General features: G+C 39.0%; 1 protein-coding gene across 8 annotated transcripts in view; it reads left to right on the top strand.

The window, feature by feature from the left end:
• Window positions 1-17,049, top strand: part of TRAK1 (trafficking kinesin protein 1) — a 129,257-nt gene that overhangs the window by 98,049 nt on the left and 14,159 nt on the right. For 5 of the 8 annotated variants that reach the window (XM_066321321.1, XM_066321295.1, XM_066321285.1 and 2 more), the window contains 10 exons: window positions 610-710; window positions 1,513-1,621; window positions 3,432-3,510; window positions 3,904-4,034; window positions 4,544-4,618; window positions 5,661-5,798; window positions 7,421-7,497; window positions 9,531-9,767; window positions 10,702-11,018; window positions 15,239-15,568. In XM_066321321.1, coding sequence (XP_066177418.1) covers window positions 610-710; window positions 1,513-1,621; window positions 3,432-3,510; window positions 3,904-4,034; window positions 4,544-4,618; window positions 5,661-5,798; window positions 7,421-7,497; window positions 9,531-9,767; window positions 10,702-11,018; window positions 15,239-15,568 — 1,594 coding nt within the window. The remainder of the gene's footprint in view (window positions 1-609; window positions 711-1,512; window positions 1,622-3,431; window positions 3,511-3,903; window positions 4,035-4,543; window positions 4,619-5,660; window positions 5,799-7,420; window positions 7,498-9,530; window positions 9,768-10,701; window positions 11,019-15,238; window positions 15,569-17,049) is intronic. The other 3 variants (XM_066321304.1, XM_066321330.1, XM_066321348.1) reach the window with 1 other exon arrangement.

Genomic DNA, 17,049 nt, shown 5'->3' with positions numbered 1-17,049 from the left:
AAACCCCGGAAGCTGACTGCAACCTCCACTGTTGGAACAGCCTCAGAGCAGCAGCCTCCCACTGTGTGGTGGTGTTCTGCAGCTCAACAGGCACTTGAGTCACAATTGTAGCCTTACTACACAGGCATCTCAGTAATTTTATGTAATGTCTCCTGGAGAGGAATAAATGTCTGCATCTGAGGCCTGCAAGGTTGGCATCCAAGCCAAGAGGTGACAGTCATCCCACAAAATGGATAAAAGCAATGTTTGGCTTGATTGCGCCGCATTAATTCTTGTTGTATCGTTGCAATATGTCCATTGTGGTGCATGTGAATCTAGACTAATGCAACAGTGAGTCAGGATTGCTCATCTTAAAGAAGGTAAAAAAGAAACATTCTAATAACAGTGAATAATTGTGTATTTGGACTTGTAAAAAAAAAACATTTAGTGGCTACTTTCCCTTCTTTCTAAGAAATAAAAGAAATGGTTCTGGTCTGTTTCAGTCTTGGACTCTTGATTTAGTCAAAGATGACACCTGGAGGGTGAATAATGAGCTCATCTGTGGTGGGTGTGCTTAAAAATGTGTCTGGAAAATCAGCTTACTGATCTGTGAGCTCTTTCTTTTTGTAGGTTTCTCAGTTGCGGCATGAGCTGTCCATGAAAGATGAACTGCTCCAGTTCTATACCAGTGCTGCTGAAGAAAGCGAACCGGAGTCTGTCTGCTCCACCCCGTAAGTCAATTCATCTGCAGCACTGAACCGTCATCTGTTGGACAATTGAATAACTTTGAAAAGTGGTAAAATTCCCCCTCTATTGGCTGGAACTATAAATGGGACTCAGAACTTGGGGCAAGGCTCCAGCTGGAAGGATTTGCACTGAGCCAGCTGGCTATCCAGGTGCCTGCAAGGGCCAGGAGGGGAGAGTACATAGCGAGGCTGCTGACACGGTGCTGCAACTTTCAGAGGAATTGGGTCACTGTTGTGGTGGGGCAGCTGTGGGTCTCACTGACAGCAGCCCAGTACACCACATACATTTGTGTGTGCTAGGACATGCTACATGAGTGACCTTTGAAGTGCTTGAAGGACCTCTGAAGGAACTATGGAAAAATTCCAAGCTGAGGGAAAGAAATAAAGCATGGCTTGCAGCGTGGGTTCCAGGCAGTTAGCTGGCTGAACAGCATTGCAGGCTCTGAGGGGCTGTCTGCCTTTGCAGAGTTATTGCTGCATTCTGATGAAGCATGTGCAGCATTAATCAGGAGCTACTGGATTACTCCCTGTAGTAACATGGTTTCTTTTCTCATAGCCTTGGCTGAATAACATTTCCATAGGAAATGTGTGGAATAACAAATGAAATTTTTAAATGTTCTCTTTTGAAATTCACTGCAAATTTATTGCTGCCCAAAAGTACTAGCATGAATAAGCTGTATTTCATGTGTCTCTGTTTGCTTTTGAGACTGGTGTTCAGTCTGTGCTTCTGTGAGATTTGCCATAATGCACGTAAAAATTATTTTAAATTGTTACTTTTTCCTACAAGGCTGAAGAGGAATGAATCTTCTTCCTCCGTCCAGAACTACTTTCATTTGGACTCTCTTCAAAAGAAACTCAAGGACCTTGAAGAGGAAAATGTTGTGCTTAGATCTGAGGTGAAATTGCTCCCTTTGTTTTGCTTAATATCGTTCTTCATCTAAATGCCAGAGCACAGGTATTGAGAAGCTTGTATTAAAAGCTGAGTCTAACTAAGAGTATAATTCCACATATAACAGATCTCCATGTAATTGTTTAATCACCATCCTTTATCTTTTTAAATGAAGGAAAGGCTGAAATGTGGAAGCCACATGGAATCACAGAATTGCTTTGGTTGGAAAAAACCTCTATGGTCATTAAGGCCAACCTTTGACCAATCAATACCTTATCAACTAGACCAGAGCCCTGAGTGCCACGTCCAGTCCTTTCTTGAACACCTCCTGGGACAGTGACTCCAGTCCATCCCAATATCTTATCACCCTTTCTGTGAGGAAATTCTTCCAAAATGAGGCTACAGACAAAGCAGTGTTTGTGCAGAAAGAATGTCCAGGAGCGTGGGCAGATTTTGGAGTCCAGGACTGAACTTTGAAACAGGTTTTAAAGGGCTGACCTGGCAGATAATATGTGAGTTGAGCTGCACATCTCAAGTTTGTAGGCTAGCATGGTCTCTCATACCAATTCAGCGTTTGTCAAAATAGTAATTGCTAGCCTAAATTTGCATTACATTTCTTCCATTTTGTGTTTCAAGTCAGGCAGTTAGTATTTTAAATTGAATGTGCTGCTCTTCTCTTTATTTCTTAAAATATTCTATTTGTTGCACAGATGATACAGTTTTAAAAAGTTTAATAATTGAGTATGAAGTGAATAATTTTATATTTTCAATCCCTTTTAAACTCTGGGAGCCTGTTACCGCTTTGCAAACATGTAGCAGAGTATAGCAGAAGAGACACTTTTGGTCTAAGAGTGAATATATGAAAACAATGTTATTGCCATTTTCCACTGCAAATGCAGGACCCATTGTAAATAGGTATTGCCACACCTTTGCACAAGACAGCAGGTAATGGACACTGCTGTGCTCTTAACTGAGAATGTGCACAAGAAAGATGAGCAATATGAAGCAATATGAATTCTCATGTCTGAGAATAATGAACATTAGAACTGAGGGGGCAACTGCAGCAGGACCTGGTAGGAAACCTCATGCAGCACTGCCTTCCCATCCAGGGAGATGTAGTCTGTGCCAGCAGGGCACAGGATGGAGCCAAATCTGAGACCTGTGAGCTGTGCAGTTCTCTACAGATGCAGTCTGTGGGTGTCTGTGCATGCCCCCAGCTTTGGGAGTAGATTACAGACCCACCGAGGTGATGCCAGACAGAACCAGCTGGCTGCAGCCATGCTGCTCATGGCACTCCCAGAGTCACAGTGGAAAAGACAAAGCAGGGAAGGAGGTAGCACTGAGGCGTTTTTTTGGGATATATGGTTACAGTGCTGGAACTTTTCAAATAGGATTAAATAGCATGTTTTTTTAATACTGAAATGTTTAATTCAGTTATTTAAACCAAGCATTTATTTAGTTTTTGATGATACCTAGCTTTTCTCAGGTGACCAGATTAAGGTCTGCATGTTAGTATTTTGCATGGCCAAGCCTTTCTTTGTCTTGTTACTTTTCGTGCAAAATACACAAGTGACATCTAGTGGGGATATGGTGATAATGATGCAAGTTTCTCCATACAGTAATGTCTCTGCTGAATGTTCACCTGGCCTCTTTTTCCAGAACATGTGGGAGGACAGGCAAAAACTGTAGTTTCTCACTGTCTTCCTGAAGGAGTGATTAGAATAGCTTGTCTTTCTGAAGCAGATGGAAGTGCAACAACAGACTGGCAAAGAACAAATGTGCTAATGTAGCATATTTGATGTGGATTTCTTGAACAGGCCTGTCAGCTGAAGACTGAAACAATTACTTATGAAGAGAAAGAACAACAACTTGTCAATGACTGTGTAAAAGAGCTAAGTATGTCCCTACTTCTTTGTACTTTTTTTGAGATAGTTCAGTAAAAAAACCAAAACAGATCAGTCAGTTGTGTTTTTCTGTGGTACTCATTTTCCTTTTATAAATGGTTATGAGGAGAAATTTTCTGGCTGAAATTTCACAGCAGAAAATGTTGGCTGAAAGCTAAATCTTTGTCATTTAAAAATAGTTTTGCATTGAAAATGTTCAGACTCCTTTGCAGCACGAGCACTTGATGCCTTTCTGGTTGTGTGTCCTACTGTGTTTTTCAAAAATACCTTATTGTGGATTGGGGGTAGGATTCTGCTGAAGCAAGTGATGTTCCAAAAGAATATTTTTATGCTTACTTTTCTGATTTTGGGTTTGTGATGTTAATTGTAATTACTTATCTTAAAGGGGATGCAAACATCCAGATTGCCAATATCTCTGAAGAGTTAGCAAAGAAAACTGAAGATGCTGCCCGGCAGCAGGAGGAAATCACTCATCTTCTCTCTCAGATAGTCGACCTGCAGAAAAAGGCAAAAGCTGTAAGCAGTCCACTTGAGAGACTACTGTTGTTATTTGCTACTGATGTAACTGGAGGACAGATTAAAATCCTCTCTGTACTAGAACCTAAAGGGAATATTCCACCTTCCTTTTGTGGATGACCTTGTCTGGTGTTTAATATCTGGCATACTTGACTAGAAAGAATCAGTTTATTAAAAGGCGCATGTATGGTTTATCAAATGCAATAGTTTAAATTATTTTAAATATTAGATACAAAATTCTGCTTTGAGTGATGTCGTGGAGACAGGAGTGTCAGTGCAAGTATTGCAGTGAGCACATACTTGTTTGGAGGTTCATGTAGCAAGGTGCATTCTAATGCTGTGTGTTCCTGTGTTAACATTTTAAACATTTTTAAACTAAAGTGTAGATTAATATTGCTGCAGAGGAGAAGTGAGAAAAGTTAGAATGTTCCTACTTAGCTGTAGTATAGGATAAAAATATCACAGGACAAAACATCACAGTATTTCTAACATTTTTTGGCATATTTTAGTGTGCAGTTGAAAATGAGGAACTTGTCCAGCATCTGGGAGCAGCTAAAGATGCCCAGAGACAGCTCACGGCAGAGGTGAGTATATTATTTAGTAACACAATAATTTAGTAGCACAGCAATGACTGTTCACTTTGCCATGAGAGATTTAGTCTGAGCTGGATCAGAAATATTAAATAGTCTTGCCTGTGTCTATGGAATGAAAGAACATTTATGTTCCTATTAGAGTTCAACCCCTTTTCTTTTCTATTCTCTGCTGCTTCAAATGACATACGTTTTGAAACATAGAGACTTATGGGCTGTACAGGAACGCCTGTAGAGGTTGACTTCTCTAGGCTGGTAATTTCAGCCTATTTTGACTAGTGAGATAACATGGAAGAGCTCATTTATGCTCTCTTTGTTTGGTGTATAAACATAAGGCAGTCCAGTATTTTTGATTGTTTTATGGATGCCACATTCTCATGAATTAAAATGGACAAAGTGGAATGAATAGGTCTTGATCCCTATAGGATGTGTCTTCATCTTGGTGATGAAGGTGCGAATGGCCAGAGGGGTTTTTCCGGTGGGTGGACCTTTTGTATCTGTGGTGTATGGGTTTAACCCACAGTCTGAGGGTCCAGAGTGATTACATAAAATGCATTTCCTGAGAAAGCTAAAAGACATGGTCTTAGGCTGTTGGAAGCTCTGTGTGTATAAGTATCTATGCACGAAAGTCCTGGTTTTAAAATTCCAGAGTCCTTTGGACCACTGTGGAAGGTCTTGTCCCCATACCATGGCATTTGCCGCTGTGGTCATTGTGGCAGTGATTAAGCACTAAACCTGATCAGACTAAAGATGCTTTTATAGCTCTGTGTCTTCTCCTTGACCATGACTTCACGTAGATACGTAGAGAAGGAAATGGAGCAAACCATTCCTTCTGCATTGTGACTCTCCCTGCCTGCCTTCCCATTACTAATCCATTATTGATCCTCCAGTGATGCTCAGTTGTTGGAGGTTGATTCCTTCAGAGGGATATTCTTCCCTACACCATTACTGTTTACCAGTATTAAAAGAGTTTGCAGGATTTTTATGTTAAATAGTGCATCCCTTAAGGTCTTGGACTGTTTTCTCTGTGTTACAGTTGCGGGAGCTGGAAGACAAGTATGCAGAGTGCATGGAAATGCTTCATGAGGCGCAAGAAGAGCTGAAAAACCTTAGGAACAAGACAATGCCAAATGCTATATCACGACGGTACCACTCCCTTGGTCTCTTCCCTATGGTAAGCAGATCTAAGGAAAACCTACACACACCAAACAGAGGAACTGTGTTTGCATCTGACTTTCTGATTTAAAGCTTCAAGGATAAGATGCTAGGTCTAACATAAGATGGGTGAAATGTGTATTTGTTTAGTGTCAAAGGATCCCTGAGTGATCAGTTTTGCATACCTGGTTCTGAAACAGTGATGCTGTGCAGCTCTGCTTCAGTGTTATATACAACCTGCAGCTGTCTGTGCTTATGCTGTGAAACTGGGGTAGCATTAACAGGTTCTTACACAGTTCTGTACATCTTTGTTAAGCATCTCCTATACTGTGGTAGTTGGTGTTCATTAGGAGCTTCCTGTTTATCTTCAATATCTTTGGAGATACAACTTCCTAAGAACATAACAATGGTTTCCAGACATGGCATCTTTCTAGTCATTTATACTATACATTCTAGTTCTTCAGTCTAAACCTTTGAACAGGGTTAAGAGCATACCTCCTTGTTTTATGGTGACTGAAAATTCAGTGGTTCATTAAAAGAATGTTAGTTGCTGGTCTGTATTATGGCAACAAATTATGGCGGTTTCACTCATGTTACCAACTTTCCTTACCAGATCTCATGTGATTATGATGTTTAAAGCTCAGGGAATGTGCAGTATCCCCAATGAAATGAGAAATAAGAGTGGAGAAGAATGTGTCCAGTGACTTGCTCTGCTTACCTGTGTATCTCTAGAGTGGTTAGATTACTTCTGAAGGCAGTGGTATCAGTGGCTTCTTTTGAACTACATTCATGTAATCAAGCAGCAAAATATGGCCTGCCTTGTCTACTGCTGAAGAACACCACATTTTATTTGTGCTCACAAGAAGTAAATTGCCAACAAAAGCTTAGCTTGCCTTTTTGTGCTCCATTCTGACACTGAACACAGGCCAAATTAAAGTGCAGATGTTTAATAATGCAAGTTGTGCTTGCAAAAAAAATACAAACTGTGCTTGCAACAAATACAGCTGAAAGCTGTGAAAAGTTTGCTTGTGCTGAGATAGGTTTATGTGTTTTTTGTGAAAATGATTTTCAAATGTTCAATCATGGGACAAAAGATATTTTAGTTTTATTGATGTTTGATACTTAGACCCTGCACCCAGCAGTAAAACTTAGTGCCCAGCTACAGAATACTGATGGCCTGTTACCTCTAAACTTATGGAGAAAGTATGTAGTGCTTTATGCCAAGAATCATGTAATTTTTGTGGATGGGTGGATTATGCTGTGGGGTTTGTTTATTTTAAATGAGAACATGAAGAGCAAAACTTGATACATGAAAGGTGAGGGTTACTGAGTACGGAATTCAGTCTGGGAAGCTGGATCATGTTGTTTCCTATAAAGCTTTTTAAGGTTCTTTGGCAGATATTATACATCATCGGGTGGTCCATACTGTAGGAAAATTAAGCTAAGCCATATTCTGTCACTGCTTTAAATATGTACATTAGCATCCCAGTCATTTTTTGTGCTTACACCTTCCTTTTTTCTTCTTGAAATACTCTGCATTCTTCATTACTTTCTATTTTGTATAAATAATTTATTATTTTCTGTCATGCCAACCTATCAATACTATGATATTTGTTTCTTTTTTGTGCTTATTTTTAACAGGATTCTTTGGCAGCAGAGATAGAAGGGTCAATGAGGAAAGAACTGCATTTAGATGAACCTGACTCTCCTGACTTGGCGTACGACTGAAAAGAATTGGTTCCTAATTGATTGGTTACATCTGAAGTTAATTATTTGATGAGAAAAGAAAAAAACAGGAAATAGTTGAGCTAGACAGTTAGAAAGAAATATTTCTAGCTGAATGTGAATGATAGAGAGAAAGGAAAACAAATTGCCTAGTTTTTGGGGTGCTTTTATTTTCTCCTAAAGCTGCCAAAAGAAAACACCTATTTATTGGCTTTGCCATGTCTTGTAAACTGTTTTCCTCATTGGTGAGTGCTGAGAATGAGAAAAGGTTTGTTTTCTTATGTGTTACCATGGTAGATTTCTTCAGTTACCAGTTAGGGAAGGAGTTCAAGTTAGTGGCTTTTCTCTTGCTGAGTTTTATAACGTATGTTACCGGGTAACTCTTGATCTAATCCACTTTTTACAGGAAGAACATCAGAGCAGTCAGGGATTTGGCGTGGTTGAGCACTTAATGTGATGCCCATTACACCTGTGCTGAAGTTCTGTTGAATTAAACAAGAGAGTAGTTTGAAACAAGTCAAGTGCTTGTGACAGCCCCAAAGCTATAGATAGATACAGCTGGGCAGAAATGGCCTCGCTGATGCTAGTTGCACGTGTACTCCAATAGGTTTATCTCACAGATTTGTACAAAGCATGGATTGTTTAATTTGAAGTAAGTTAATCCAGTTTACAGGGTCTGTTACAGAAACAGAGTTTACAAAACAGGACAGTCATGGAAGGTACAGTAGGCACTTCACAAAAACCTTCTAATTGCATTTACAAAATGCCTGACGCATACACTGACCTTTTCTGAGCCTGAGCCAAGAACTGTAGATGAGGCTTTGACTGAGCGAGATGTTGATTAGAAAACTGTAAGTTCAGAAAGTTGTGAGCATACTCCAATCCTGTAGGATCCTTTAATCCTTCTAGTATCGTCTAGCTTAATGTTAGTTTAACTTCTTTAGAATGTCTTATTTACTTTGCCTGTACCAGAGGAGGATACTTCTTTTTTGGTTATGTGACTTGGTTTTATTTATTTATGCAGTGGTAGTAACTGCATAAACAAATAAAGCTCCATGGGACTTTTTATGGATAAATAGTCTTAGATACAGCCTCGTAATGATATACAGCTATAGACCTGCAGCCTCCAACAAAGGGTGCAACTGTTGAACATCCATGGACAGAAGGAAAGAAATTTAAATGACATTAAATAGCCAAAGGCATGCAGTCGCTGTTACAACCAGGCAGTGTTACCTTTCAGATAGAAGGAATGTGCTGTTCTTGTGTTCAGCTATTGTTGAACTGTAAAATAAAGCAGCGGTCACACTTTTGCAGCATGATGTAGGGTAATTTTATTTTGTCAAGAAATTTCTGCTGAAGTGTCATCTGGTGTCAGTCTTGAAGCAGGTGAACAGTGTTTGTTATGATATAAAGACAAAGGTGATAAAGAATGAACTGTAGAAGTAGGTCAAAACTTAGGTTTCCAGCCTTGCAGCCTCTCTAGTCTTGGTCCATTATATTTCTGAGATTTTTTTCCTTTTTTTTTTAAAAAGTACTATCTAAGGGGGTTGGAGACTGGTTTCAAAGAGGAAAGATTTGCTTGCGTAGAGGTACTCAAGAGAGTAAATTCAAACTCTCTTAAAATAAATCAGCTAGTTTGTAGTTAAAAGTTGAATGGAGGTCAATTCTGGTTTTTAAAAACTCATTTTTACATAATGGTTTTATGGCACTTCTAGCTGATATACTGAAATGCTTTTTCACTTACTTTTTATGAATATTTGAAAGGGTCCATGCACATAATTGTCAAAAGTTCTGTCAAAAATATTCCAGGGTAATGGAAGAATTATGTTGATGGACTGAATGTAAAGGCCAGACTGTAGCTAGTATGGAACCCTATGCATACTTCTTTCCAGAACTATTTATAAAAACCGAAGTGTGTGATAGACCTGTGAATAGGAAGGGCTGTTAAGAAGTGTTGCCTGTTTCTCTGTTCCTTTCTCCATGGTAGTAAGTTATTGAGTGATTATTAACTGTGTGCATTTTACAGCCATCAGAAGCGGGTCTTCGAGACGGTGAGAAATGTCAATCAAGTTGTCAAGCAGAGATCCATGACTCCGTCACCAATGAATATCCCAGGCTCTAACCAGTCCTCTGCTATGAATTCAGTCATTTCTAGCTGTGTCAGCACTCCACGTTCCAGTTTCTATGGGGGAGACATCTCTAACATTATGATAGACAACAAGACCAATAGCATCATCTTAGAGACAGAGGCCTCGGACAACGGGTCAGTACCATAGCACTGAAGTTTGCTTTTGCTTGGTTTCTGACATAAAGGCAAAGTGTTCCTGTTTTCCTGCTTTTGTCTTATGCAGTGCAATTACCACAGTGACATACATCTTTAAAATCTATTTAATCTTATAGTTTTGAGCACTCAAGCTTATTAAAAATAAATAGCTTTTAGAAAGTACTGTGTATCAATCTGTGTCTGCAACTCAGACTTGTTCCGAGATGCAACATCACCAGATGATGTAAAACCACCCGTTATGGGTCAACACTTTAAAATAATTAAGTTTTTACCATTTTACATAAATGTCAGGGAGTTCTGATCCCAGATGCAGCTACAGTTACCTTTTCTGTCCTAAAAATAAATCAAGTGTGCGTCTGTATGTTACCTAATATGAAAACTTGTGAATAAAACCAATCAGAACTTTGCTTTTCTAACTACTTGTCTCTTCCCAGGGTACAGCTCCACACTGTGCTGTATATACTTTTCAGTACAAATGGCTTAATACCTCAAAACAATGTATGTCTGTCAGTATAATGTACTCTTGTGACTCACTGTGGTGTTCTTACAGCATTGGCCTTTAACACGGGGCCTGCTTACCTGAGTTTTATAACTTGTAAGAGACACACAACAAGCAGACAGCCTACACTCCTTTGTAGGAGGAAGCTCTTAAGTAAAGTGTAGGTTTCCAGCCAGGAGTTTCCAGGCAGGAACTAGGACTCAAAACTTTTCCTGTGAAGGAGAAACACAAGACTGGTGTTTGCCTTTGAGCTCTCCAGATAAGCAGCAAGTTGTTCCCAGACACAGTAATGTAAAGGTGTTGGTCAGTCTCAAAACTGTCACGTGGGAGTCTTAAACATTTCTACGAATGTGGTTTTTTCCCTCTCACTCTTTTCTTTTTCATTATTTTTCTATGTCCCTCTTTATGTTTTAGCAATGAAGACAGGATGAAGAAGCCTGGGACTCCAGGGACTCCAGGCTCCAGTGACCTAGAGACTGCCCTTCGTCGGCTCTCCCTCAGGCGGGAGAATTACCTCTCGGAGCGCAAGTTCTTTGAGGAAGAGCAGGAAAGGAAGTTGCGGGAACTGGCAGAAAAGGGAGAGCTCCACAGTGGTTCCGTTACCCCCACAGAGAGCATCATGTCACTGGGAACTCACTCCAGATTTTCAGAATTCACTGGATATTCAGGAATGTCTATCAGCAGTCGCTCCTACCTGCCAGAAAAGCTTCAGATTGTGAAACCACTAGAAGGTGATAACAAAGGGCCTCGGCCTTTATCTGTTGTTATTAGTGACTCTTTGTGGTCTCTAATCCACCTCCAGAAAGCAGGAAATCTTTGCAATACGTATTCTTTTTACTTTAGAGACAGTACTCCAAGCTGTTGGTTTGAGATCTTCTAACTACTATATTTTTCCACAAGCCTTAAAGGTGTTAGGAAACAATCCCAGCCAAGACATTAAAATAAATATTACAGGCCACATGTGCACATCAGCAGTGCAGCTTTACATCTGATCTGAATGTTACCATTTCCTAGTTGGAAAAGGAAGGTGAATAAGTCTATGAAATATAAACAAAAAGAGTTCTGTAAATCAGTATCTGGAAAGGCCTTTACCTACTTCAGTTAGTCCAGTTGATCTAATAAGACTGTTCTAGTGATTCAAAATTATCTCTGGACTTAATGGGTTGTTTGAGTACTCACATATGAATCACTATGGCTTTGTGTTTCATGTGTGAAATAGGTGGGTTTTTTAAAAGTCAAATTTCCTTCATACATTGTCTCAGAAAAATGCAAGATAGAGATAGGTGGTAGTCAGGGCTAGAGCTGTATTTCAAAGTTCATTTCAATAGACTGTTTGAAAAAAGCTGTCAAATCACATACAGTGTAGTCTGTCTGGCTTTCTTCAGTTCTTTCAGGTTGTAGCTGGAAGTTAGTTGAGTCAATTCCTCCAGGTTTTAAACCAAATGAAATTTTCCTGTAGTACTTCACAGATACACTAGGTAACATCATTTAGCTTTGGCTTTTCTCTCTCTCTCTCTCTCTCTCTCTCTCTCTCTCTCTTTTCCTTTAACAGAGCTCTTGTATTGCATTGCGTTGTGTGTGTTTAAATTGCAGAAGTTCCTTTTTTTTTCCTCATCTTTTTAGAACAATTTTATTTCACCTGTATGGAGCATATAGCATGACAGGTACTCAGAAGCAAAAATAAGTGTTCTTATGTCCTGAAGAAAGTGGTGTACTGTCTCTACGTACTCAAATGAAACTGCAGCCATAGCGCACAAACCCATGCTCTCAAGCAGATTTTAGTAGTTTGTTTTTGTGACTGCTTTTAAGTGATCGTAAAAGTTCTTGTACCATGTGAGGGAAAAGATTATCCCACTTTGTTTCAGTTTCCTCTTGCTACCACTGTAAAAGATTTCTGTCACCATCCCATTATATCTGCTTTTGTCTTCTAATAAACTCTTAAAGTCTTTATCATCTTTCTATCTGTCTGGGCTTTTTTTTTTCCACCTGGTTTCCACCTGGTTCAATGTTTTCACTGGGTCATTTCTCTTGGAATTATTGCACCTTTTAAAGTACTTTCCGTGTTTGGTTTTAGATCTTATTTGGAGCATGTTTGTGTCTGCCTGTTTCATGACTTTTGTATTTGTTAACTGCTATTAACTAAATACATTTGATTTTGTTTTTCATTTCAGCTTAGTTTCTTTTCTGAATATTTTTCATGAGCCCTAATCTTTTTTTCAACTTCATGGGTGCCTTCAGACTACTGGGGAAAAATAGTCTGCTCTTCCTGCAGACTGCTATAAGTAATTGTGTCTTTGATTTTATTACTGTTCTGGGTGCTCATGTCCTAAAACATAAGAAATAAACCTTAGTTCTATAATAACCTTACTATAGATTAATAACTTCTCTTCCTTTAAAGCAAATTTTTAAATCCCCGAGGAAAAAAGTGACAGAAGCACTAAGAAATTAATTTGCACCTTTAAAAAAACAACACAAACTTTCTTTTAGTCAAACAGAAGGATTGCTTGATGTGACTTATTTTAGTTATAGTCCAGTGGGATTTTTTGTTTTGTTTTAAGCTATGCACCTGTGACTTGTTGTGTCATAAGCATGAAATATCACTATCTGTAGGAAAAATAAAAACTTGAATTGATTATGTCTTTACCCACTTCACTGCAGTTGTGGGAGCAACACACTCTGAATTTCTAAGCTTTCTCTGATCCTCAAAGCCTGTGTATAGTCATGCAGAGGTATCAGGAATATAGGAAAAAATTTACTCTGTTCATATACTTTGTTCTTATATTCCTCCTTCTTTCAGTGGCATGTCCCACTGTTACACAGTAATTCCCTCATGTCAGCTATTTCTGATAATTTACAAAACCATCTGCTAGGAACCTGGGACTGAGTGTAGGCCAAAGAAGTGTTGTATTTCCCTCTTCTTTTGACTTCTGCAGCTTTCTCTTTTTTCTTGCTATTAGGGGTTTACAATTGTTGGATTCCCTTGTACATTTGTGTTCATTTTCTGTCTAGAAAATTAAAGCTTGCTTACAGGCATTTTATGAGCTTAGGCTCAGATGTACTCCTGTTTGTGATGGACATTTTGATTTCTGTAATTGCAATACAAATCTCAAAATGAAGATATTTTTGTAAATATATTTTCTATGGAAAAATACGAGATATATATTGAAAATGAAGTGCTTCTCTTCTGCCAAGTTTATTTTAAGTATAAGTTTTGGTGTGCTTTAAGGTGAAAAAGATTACTTCTTCAGAAGCTGGCATGTAGAAGTTAATTAACTTTTTATACTTGCCTGCAGTGCAAAAAGAATTTTGGTTTCTTTTGTTCTTCAGTTCTTGGAGTAGACTGACAGAAAACCTCTACTCCTAGGTTAAGGCTTGACAATATCTGTCACTTCTTCACATTCTGGGGTATTCTTTTATATAAAAGCAAAAAACTTGGCCTTTGTGACAATTCAGAAGTAAATACAAGTTTTAAGGATGTGTCTTCTCTCATCTTGGGGTTGTGATGGTTTCTACTTCTTGAGCCTTGAGGGTTCAAATTTTCTCTAATCCTTCTAGACTTAATTTAAATAAAAGCAAAAAAAAAAAAATAGGATCATTAGCCAAAGTAATCTAGCAGATCCATTTATTCTGAGCTAAAAATTTACAGTTCTTAAAAAGTGAGATAGGCTTAATTAAAATGCCATGCAGTTCCCAGTCATTCTAGACAAAGAGCTTTTCACTTCCTATTTACAGTAAGCTTCCTCAAGTGCAATATGTGAAATCACAATTTTTCCCGTTCCATAGGATTTTTCTCAGACTGAAAATGTATATGAAAGCCATCCCTTCTCTAGTTAATACAGTTGTTTAGGCTATTACATACACTGTGCAGCTAACTGAAGATTCTCAGTCTTTGAATATGGGTGAGACATTTGTGTGCCAGGTTGTTGAATGTGTGGGTCTTCTGCTTTGCAGAGAGGGAACAGGAATAAGACTGCAAAAACCACTCTGATTTGATCTGGCAGAGATGAAAAGAAAGATGTTTTGTTTGTGTTACAGGACATGTGTGATTTTAAGACACATTTTTCAGCACAGTGAGGGTGAGCACACAGGAAAATGCAGGCCCTTGCAAGCAGTGTTCAGTTGCTAACTGAGGAATCAAATAAATCCTCCCCTGATTTCACTGGGCCCATGTTGGTGTATATACCAATTTTTCCTGATTCATTGTTGTTTCTGACTGTCTCCCATTAAACTTTGAATACTGAATGCTTTTCTCTGTTAAATGCATCTCCTTTTTCAAAACATTTCTCTGCCAAGGATGAAGCTACAGGTACAGTAGCATTTAGTTTTGTAGTAGCTGAACTCCTGTAGCATAGGGCCCACACAGGTATTTAGACTTGATGTGTAGTTCAGAGCTGTGTATTTGCTTACATGTGCCTGAAGCTGATGGGGTTTTCTAACGTATGGTACAAAGTAAAATTGCTGTGCAATCTCTGTGACTACTGTCTTCCTGTTAGCCACTGGTAGAAAATTCTGGCATGTTTTCAGCACTTATCTTAGTTTGAGCTTAATGTGGGAATATGTGGTATATGTTCCTCTTAGAGCTTTCTGTGGTGGTGCTCAGATCAACTGTTACAATTTAAACTCTTTCTACTCCTGCTAATCTTGTGATTTGAAGCGGATGAGGATATTTACAGGGAGGGGATGTGCATGTGCACAAGTGTGCTGCTTCTCACCACCAGGCTTTGCATAACTGCTGATCTGATCAGTTTATTACACACTGGTGTGGAAATGCTGAAGTGCAGGTGAAGCAGTTTTGTGCTGTAGCATGTGTCCCTACAAACAAAACCCAGAAACATTAAAGGTTTGGAGCTCCCAAACCTTTGGTCTTCCTGATAAATGAAGTAGGACTTTGTCTTTTAGGTTCTGGATTGCTTACTAATTGATTTTGGTTGTCTTTCTGTTCCCTTTCAAGGTTCTGCCACTTTGCACCACTGGCAGCAGCTGGCTCAGCCTCACTTGGGTGGGATCCTGGACCCCAGGCCCGGGGTTGTCACTAAGGGCTTCAGGACCCTAGACCTGGACCTGGATGAAGTGTACTGCCTTAATGACTATGAGGAAGATGAGACAGGTGACATTTCTTACAAGGGCCTAACTACCTCGACGCCAGTTCAGCACACAGAGACCTCAGGTGAGAGGTCACAAGCACAAGTGACTGTTTCAGAGAACAAGAATAACCCCCGCCAATCTCAGGCTTTCACAGAGGAGATGCAGGAGCCCGCGACTGACGATGATGAGGGGTCTGGTGAGGGAAACTCATTAAGTCCAGTAAAACTGACATCTTTACAGGATTTTGATTACTGGGCCATTCTCACATCTCTTCAGAACAGCATCCATAATATCGCTTTGTGTGTAGCATCTGCACGATAGGGCGTGCAGTGGTTAGAACATAACCATTCTAACATTGGCTCAAAAATCGTTTCTTTGATAATCTTTTAATTTGTTTTTCAGTAACAGCATTTGTGGTCAATATTTTACTCTATTTTGATAAGAGAAGGCTGCTAAAAGGAAGTGGTTAATTCACAAACTTTTGTTGGCATGTATTCAACTTGTGTGTGTTTTAGTGCACGCTATTCAGTGTGTGTAATGTACAGATGACATGTATTTTGTATTACTGTAGTGCAGGTACTGTTCTGACAGTTCCTAAGAGGTGATGCCATATTTTAGGTTTTTGTACTTTGGGAAAAAAATGAGGACTAAGTGATTGGTGCACTAAAGGTGCCTCTACCTTGCCTTTGCTGAAACAAATTGAGTGCCTTGAAAGTCACCAAAGAAATTCAGAAAGTTTAATTCACTTACCTCAGATACAGTCACCTGTTTTTGAAGTCCTTCTGAGATAAAGAATTAAGGGGGTGTTTTTATGCAGTGATTAATGACATTTCTCTTATTCTTTCTTCAGCACACTACTATACCCTGTTCTTCCTATTTATACCATATCAAGACATAAACGTTTTTAAGTGACACAGTACTGCATGAGTTATTAGATACTTTGAACTGACATTAGCAGTCTGTTATTGCACAAGATTACAAATTCTCAAGACTACAGTTGTGTTTTGAGTTTGTGTTGTTTCTCTCTTCTTCTTGGAATTTGGGGGGTTTTGTTTTAATAAGCTGTATAGTCTTCATTAAGATTTGCCTCTGGTAAAGAATTTTGTTTAGTCCAGAATCAGAAAATTACCAGGCCTCCTCTTTTCCCAGGCGTCTCATTTTTGTATAACTGCTTTAAATGAAGACACTTCTTTCCCTCTTCTTTTTCTGGGATAAATAATAATTTAATATTTGGCTGGTCTTTGGATGATTAGATTGTCTCAGGGCTAAACAATTATATTTCTGTTATTACCAAGACATTCAGAGTATCTTCAGCTCTCACTGCAGTGGCAATTCAGTGCTTTCAGCTATTAAATATAAGCTACTTTCTAGAGTCAGTTGTACTAAGGTTAAACTTCAAATCATAGAATCATTAGGGCTAGAAAAGGCCTCTAAGATCATTGAGCCCAGACATTAACCCAGCACTGCCAAGTGCACCACTAAACCATGTCCCTTAGTGCCATATCTACAGATATTTTAAATACTTCCCAGGGTAATGACCCAACCACTTTCCTGGGCAGCCTATTGCAGTGCTTCAACATCTAAACCCTTCAACTTCCCTTTCCATTGGCAAAAGTTGTCCTTGTTCTAGGAAATCCCAGAAAGGAAGTTTGGTTTTTTGTTTTTTTTGTTTTTGTT

Source organism: Sylvia atricapilla, chromosome 1 (assembly GCF_009819655.1).
Source record: "Sylvia atricapilla isolate bSylAtr1 chromosome 1, bSylAtr1.pri, whole genome shotgun sequence".
NCBI lineage: Eukaryota > Metazoa > Chordata > Aves > Passeriformes > Sylviidae > Sylvia > Sylvia atricapilla.
The sequence above is the reverse complement of the archived record's forward strand: the minus strand, read 5'-3'. Positions and strand labels throughout refer to the sequence as shown.